This window comes from Dendroctonus ponderosae, unplaced genomic scaffold (genome assembly GCF_020466585.1).
Source record: "Dendroctonus ponderosae isolate FM_Combo_2020 unplaced genomic scaffold, Dpon_F_20191213v2 Dpon_F_20191213_3, whole genome shotgun sequence".
Taxonomy (NCBI): Eukaryota; Metazoa; Arthropoda; class Insecta; order Coleoptera; family Curculionidae; genus Dendroctonus; species Dendroctonus ponderosae.
The window spans coordinates 7,833,868-7,841,130 of NW_026018508.1; the positions used below are offsets into that span (position 1 = coordinate 7,833,868).

The following is a 7,263-nucleotide window of genomic DNA, read 5'->3' on the forward strand; positions in this document are numbered from 1 at the left end:
CGATTCTAATTTGATTCCACTTTTTTTGGAAAACCGCATACTCCTTATAGTAGAAATCAGAAAATAGAAAACTTAACTAAAACTTAATTGATAGCCCCAAAACAAGAAAACTCAAAACTTGAAATTTCTACGTCGTATATATAAAACAACCATCCAACAACCCCGAGAACGTTCTTATATTCAAAATATACATGATTTTAATAATTTCCGAGATGTCAAGGTGGACGTGTACACTGTGTAATAAGTCGGAATAAAAAAGGATTGTAAGAATTTAGCAATTTTTTCTAACCTTGTTGTCCAACAGCTTCAAAGCAAAGCAGAACCATGGTACTGATATTTATGTCCTGCATTAACATGCCTTGCTCATTTTTCTGAAAACCAATATTCTATGAAATTATCGATTGGGGGATATTTGAAACATGAGCAGTAAGAAAAAAGAATAACAGTGCTAACTTTTCCAGCAAGATCTGATCTTTTAAATTCCAAAAAAAATTTGATCACGCGCAACATTGAAAAGTTACTTTGATTTATATCTTTGCAGTTCCGGCAAACTATCATATGAATAGCTCACGGAAAATTGGACAAATGTAGCCAATATTAAGTAATGTAGTAAGTAATGGTTTGAGAAAGTTATTGTTTTTTACTTTAAAGCATGACATAATTTGATTAAATTTATTATTATTTAATAATGCATTATTATTTGTTAATTAAATAATGGCTTTGTTCTAACGTATTCTAGTCATTACTGTTTTGAAACATATTTGATCAATGTTTCTTTTGATAAACATTGAGGTTCAACAAGAATTCTTTATTAATTGGAAAACTTAACAAGTTTTATACAGACGAAACGCGAAAAGCTCCATATTTATGTGTTTAAAAAATATATTTTACTCTTTTCTTTAGTGTTGGTTATGAAGTTAGGGTTTGTAAAAACTGATCTTCGCTTTTTTCGCCACTATTTGCTCATTTTTAGCTGCAGATCGTTTCTAAGAAAGTTTATTTCTTCCTCTCCTTCAGGACTTTGCGGAAATGAGTTAGGCAAGTTTCGTTGGACAACTCCGATGCATGACCAGTTGCAACTTTTTCGGGGTGATTTTTTATCCACGAACTCTATAACTATCTCCCACCTTCCCAGGGTCTCCTTTATATATCTTGTAGATATAACCTCCTCCATCTCTCGTTCCTCTTTAAAACTGAGCTCTTTCTATTCTTGGGCGAGTTCGTTCACATTCTGTCATCGACCTCCAGACCCATGGATTTTCCCAGAAAAACAATCTCCTCTACCAGTGACACTTCCGGTTCCAATCCGTGTAGTGTGCGATTCCTCATATCTCAAATCTTCCTCTTTTCTCGCAAAATGTCTCAAAGCGACTCGTATCTCAAAACACTCGTATATCGAGGTACCACTGTATTAGTATTTTTCGTCTACTTGAAGACTTGCTTTATCATCAAACTAGCTTGTCCTGCGAGTATGCATATTTTTTTCTGGAATTTGTTTTTGGTGCACTGCCCAAAACTGTCAATATTTGAAAAATATCTTTCGACTATGACTGCAAACCAAAATTAACAGCTTTGACGCCAACTGAGATGTCAGTAGTTCCATTTTCAGTCATTGTTTTCACTCTAAAAATGTACGAAGCATCGCGTAACTGAGGTGTAGCTGCATTGCAACTTTTCTTTGCTGCATCGGCATTAAAGTTATAAATCTTGCCTAGTAATTATTTGCCTCGTTATAAGCCAAGTCGTAAAAATGTCTAATAATATTTGATCGGTTTTCCTAATTTACGTCGGGAAACACTTTAAACGTTTAGTGCAATCCTCACCAGTTTTGTGACTTCCTTATTTCATTAGCCACTTACTTCCTATTTCGTAGTTGTTTCTATTTGCATAATTTAAAAAGGCGAAAATTAATTCCATTAAACTCAATCGTAAAAAGGAGACTCAAAGCTGTACTGGGTAGAGTCGTACTCTATACAGCCTGCCTCTCCAGTTTGTCTCTCGAGACATGTGGACATCTCGCTTTTCTCCACTGCAAATAGTCATTTTGGATTTTTTTTTTCATGTAGATAAATTTTCACATAAAGGAAGTGGTATGATGTTGCTTGTTTTTTTCCATTTTTGTAGCCATTATAAAAGCACTCTTATAATAACCGATACATTGTCGAGTTTATCTGATGAATAATAAAAAAGTGTCCGTTCACCTTTTTTCCATAAACTCTCTTTATGTAATATGCGATTCCGAAAATATAATAAAACTCTTCATTTTAGTGAATTGCCTCTACCACTTGAAATAGCATTAGTAAACAATAATACTGAACAACATGGAAAAATGTTGTTTATAAACCACTATGCGAATAAAAATATTACATATTGCGAGTTCTTATTGACATTCGCCAAACAAAAGCGAGTTTAAAAGGCACTATTGGCATGGATATTTGTTGTCTTGCTCTCTGAGCGATATTTCTTCACTTTGCAATTTCAAGAAACTGCAATTTTAATCAGATTTAACAGCTGCAATGATGTGAAAACCGGTCACACGGGCCAAACTAAAATTTTCGGCTTTAAAGCTAAAATCAGAGTAGATCAAAATAAATTTGAAACAAGGCCAGTTTGCTGAGGCTGCAATGCAGACTTGAAAAGGAAAGACACCCAGTTCTTGATGTTACTGCTTTTTTGCTGATCGCCTACAGATTTGACGACAAAATGCAAACACTATAAGAACTATCTCATGTTGGTGAAACATGAAAATGCACATTGTAAAATTATGTTCTCGTTTGCCATGTTTAGAATATTGTAGGATTCTTAAGTGACTTGAGATTTATTGCCCCGTCAACTATTTTTGGTTTAATTGATCGTCACATCATATCAATATCTAATTCATGTTCTAAATCATGTTTTTCTTCCAGATATTTATATATTCTAGTTATATATACATATAATAAAACTAATAAATGTATTTTAGAAAATAACAAAAAAAATTAATACATACCTCTTTGCTCGTAGATGTATTAGACTCGAGTTTTAAAGCTAGGTAAATAGCAGCAACAAATAATACTACCATTGCAAAAGATGCTTTCCAAACTGATCTTGAAAGCGTCAAAATATAAATATTCTTCACGGAGCTAAGAGAAGGTTTCTTCAAGAAAAATTTTAAGCCCCAAAAGTCAACGGGAGATAAAGGTTTCAATAAATCCAGTCGTGGCCCCGATACATACAAACCAGCTAAAAATTACCAATCAATATATTGTTAGTGCAATTTTTATCACCCAATTTAAAGGAGGAACAATTCACTCCTTTCCAACGCTCTAAGTTCATCAGCCAATCAACAATTAGACTGTCGAATCACGAAACATAATTATTAATGTTTTCAGTTGGTCATAACAATATAGCTTATATCTCTACTTACAGCTTATATCGATCTTTTTCCTGTATAAATCACCGACCAATCCATCAACGATAAGCTTTCCAGTTGATTTGTTAATGCCACCGTGGCCGTGGTAATTGTAGATGTTAATCTCTATTGTGGCGTTGAGGGCTTGGAATAGACTATAGAAAATTGGCATTTCCTGTTGAAAATAGAATTCTGGTGTTTCCCTAAAAGGCATTCAGTTTGAAGTAAATCCGAAAGATCTGTGCAAACTCTTACAATTATTTTGCCGTGAATCTTCTAATTTAATAAGTCAACACCACTAGAATATTTCTTTTCCTAATTAAGTTGCCAAACTATACATATACTAAATTAGTCAACAATAAAAATTGGAAGATTACTTTATAATGTCATATGTATATAATATCCATTACAAAATGTTTGCCGATATCAATTTTATTAAACCTTCATAATTGTTTTGGCTGTTTGACTTACAGAATGTCGTCGAAATTAGTATTTAGAACACTTCGGTCTTTAAAAATTACTGTTCCATATTTTATTGGGTGCTTTCTAAAGTTTCTTCTTCTGCTACTAATTGGAAGTTGTGGCTCCATTAATAACTTAAGGCCGTATTCCTCAGTCCATACTCCATAATTCTCTATCACTAGAGGTTGATGAACAGATAAATAATTGAAGGAAATATTAAATCATTTTTACAAGTAAACTTTAGTAAAGTACAAGTAAAGTGTTTTTCGAGCTTTGTTATTTTTGTGTGCTAAGATTGACATTCTTCAAAGAACGATTTCATATCCTTGCGACTGCTGCTAATGTGGTGTTAATCAAAATTTGTCCCATTCTATTTAGCGTAGGCTGGAATTTTCCAAATATATAGAATATAGAGCAGAAAGATGGTGATTCAAGAAAATACCTAGTAATGTTGATCAGTTCGTCTTCCGACAACGAGAATAGGAAAATGTTTGAATAAGAAAATGTATGACATTTGCACAATGCTGGGGAGTTTTCTATATAAACAGTTTGTTTATGAGTATTCTGCTGAAGAATTGGTGATTTGAACACGTAGAATTTCAGGATATGTTGAGACTCGAGCGCAAAGAAATCAGTACTATAACAATGGTAAATCGTTTTCAGGTTTACAAATACTAGAATTAATAAGGTGCTCGTTTTTCGACAAAAGGCTTCCTTTAACATAAAACTTTTTGATGGTTGAACATGCAGGCTGTCGGTTAACAACATACGAAAAATACAGGTAAAGAAAATAAAGGTTGACAAAAGCTTGAGACGACGAAGCTGGACGTCCTCAAATATTTGCAAATCTGCAACAATCGATCAAAACTGATTTGCGAACTAGATTTTTGCGGGCTATATTCATGTATATTTCAGTAAGCCCCACAAAAGCGAAAATTACGGTTTAATCCAATAATAGTGGGCCTCAAAACGGTAATGACGGACCTCACTTAGACAGACAAATAAGACAGTTTTTCTCTTCCCTGAATTTATTCAAAGACTCCGAGGAACAAGGGAAGTACGAGATGGCTGCAAAATTAAATGCTGCATATCTAACAATTATTATATTATTTTCCTTCCTGGGCTCCAGTCAAAGTGTGAAACAAAAATTTGTATATCGTTATTTCATAACGTTTCGGCGAGACAACAGCGCCATCATCATATTTAAAATTCCTACAAAATCATAATTGGTAAACATTACATTCGTTTAGATCATTGCTGTCTTGAGACCTTAAATTTGTTTGAATTTGCAACGAAAATTACTAAAAAATGGACATACAGGCATTTTCTGTTTAATTCGATTGCACAATAAAATATTTATGTTTTGAATATTCGAGTCATCTGAAGAATTAGAATATTAGCATCAACAACGTGTTGTGTAGCATCATAATTACCTGGATCACTTTCGTTTCTGATTTTATAAATAAAGAACAAAGATATCTGTTCATCTCCAAATAAAGCAAGTAGTACTTCACTCATAGGTAGGATTTCATAGTTCTGCAGTGCCTCCAGGAAAAACTCATATTCCTTATAGAATAATAATATTAAATGACGATACGGAGATCTGAACATTAGGTTTTCGTTAATCTGTAATTTAATAGTTCCTATGTATTTTCAAATATGTTTGTACGTTATACAGGTGGTATTGTTCATATAAAAAAATTTTTGTTAATATCCCCTTAACGCAAGAGCGGCTGCAGCTTTCAAGTCAAGGGGGGACCATGTAGTAGTAAGTTTAATCAATTATATTTAATTTTCTTCTCACAAAACGAGTTATGACATTATTCATTTCAATCAGCATGATTTTGTGAATGTGGATAATCGTGATCGAATGTTCGACGAATTCGATACACAGGGCCTTCAGCTCATCATTCATTTGTATTTAGTGTAGTGTGTCCCGTTATTTCTGCATAAAATATGTTGACCGTTGAATAAATGTTTTTTTTTAATCTATGATACATAAATTACGACCAAACAATGTGACTGAAAGATAATATTTCATCAGGCTGTAAAAAATGATGGAGTATTCTGGAAGGTTCCCAGCCTTCTTATGTTCAAACAATTGGCACCCTGAGGAAGGCGACATAAATTGCCGAAAGCTAGGTAGCTAAAAAAGCTTCTTTTTCTTTACCACTGCCCAGAGAGAACTCCCAAGAGAATTAACCATCTTGCAACTACCTAAAGAAGGTCGACTGGGCGTAACGCATAGCGGAAAGTAAACGAATAAATATACAATAGATCAACTCGACGAACAAAAAATGTCTTCAAGAATGTATTTGCTTTCTGCAATGTTTGGTTTAAATGATTAGCTTTTCCATTGTTAATAAATGAACGTAGTTAACGAGCGACAAATGTTTTAATGTGAGTTCCAGCTGCAATCGTTCTAATTCAATAAAATAGTGAAAATAAAGTTACTTGTAATCCAGCAACTTTATTTAGGGAGATAATCTAATCTTACAATATACAGTTTGCTACGATAATTAGTTAAAAAAGTGTTGGGGACAGAATTTATGACCATTTCTACCGAGTATCGATATTACCGATACTACCGAGCGTACCGATATCACTATGCATGTAGGAGGAAATTCTGTTAGCAAAAGATTTATGTGATGTTTTCTAAACTTGGTGTTGACAAAAACGATTTTTTTATTGCGTATTGCTAAAAAGTTGTCTTCATTAGGTTCAAATTATTTATAATTAACTTATTTACTCACCTCTTCTAAATAATCAAAAATGTTGCAGTCCGTGCCATCGGAAACTAGCCAGGTTCGCTTCATATGTTTCAGAATTTTCACAGAATTGGTAAAGCTCACGCTCCTTCGTGGGTCAATTTCAAATGTGTTCTTTCCAAGATCATAACGTTGTCCTAAATAATATTTCTAAGCAAAATGGATGGATGTAATTTTTATCCTTACTTCTAGTCAAGCATCCGTAAAAGTTGAAAGTTGCGTGGATGTAATGATTCAGAAAATTCATTAAAAAGCCGGTTTTTACGACTGACACATTTTTAAAAGCATTGCATTCCTGCTCACTCAATAATAGCAATATATAAAGCAAACATTTAAGCAAATTCATTTTATGAATGCTGACATGTACACTTTACAATTCGCGGCAGTATACTCTTGTATAAACACTGTTTTTGCTATTTATCTACTTTCCCATGTATAATTTGGATAAGCATTACCTGTCTCCATCGTCAGTAGATGTCAGCTAACTGAAAATTAACTGCTAATACAGCACAAGTTTAAAGTTTGAATATTTAACTGAATCAGAAATGTGCAAATGTCAACTCGGATCAAGCTGGATGGTGATTCCAGTAATTTTCAGGCATTTTTTCCGGAATTTTATCAAATCAGCCACATTGTGTTTGA

At 33.4% G+C, this 7,263-nt stretch overlaps 1 protein-coding gene across 1 annotated transcript; it reads right to left on the reverse strand.

The window, feature by feature from the left end:
- Window positions 1-284: 284 nt before the first annotated feature.
- On the reverse strand, window positions 285-6,669 carry LOC125503805. The gene is made up of 6 exons (XM_048664715.1): window positions 6,607-6,669; window positions 5,287-5,479; window positions 3,863-4,031; window positions 3,407-3,594; window positions 2,990-3,222; window positions 285-371 (listed from the first exon to the last, which is right to left on the reverse strand). Exons 1-6 carry the CDS (start codon window positions 6,667-6,669, stop codon window positions 285-287), a joined length of 933 nt encoding a protein of 310 aa, XP_048520672.1.
- Window positions 6,670-7,263: the final 594 nt, after the last annotated feature.

Bases quoted from the DNA above. Each gene is read 5' to 3' on its own strand.
- LOC125503805 (XM_048664715.1), bottom strand. From the start codon at position 6,669: ATGAAGCGAACCTGGCTAGTTTCCGATGGCACGGACTGCAACATTTTT. The intron at 3,595-3,862 runs GTAAGTCAAACA...AATGCCTTTTAG, and splicing joins ACTAATTTCGACGACATTCT to GGAAACACCAGAATTCTATT. The intron at 3,223-3,406 runs GTAAGTAGAGAT...GGTAATTTTTAG, and splicing joins GAAAAAGATCGATATAAGCT to CTGGTTTGTATGTATCGGGG.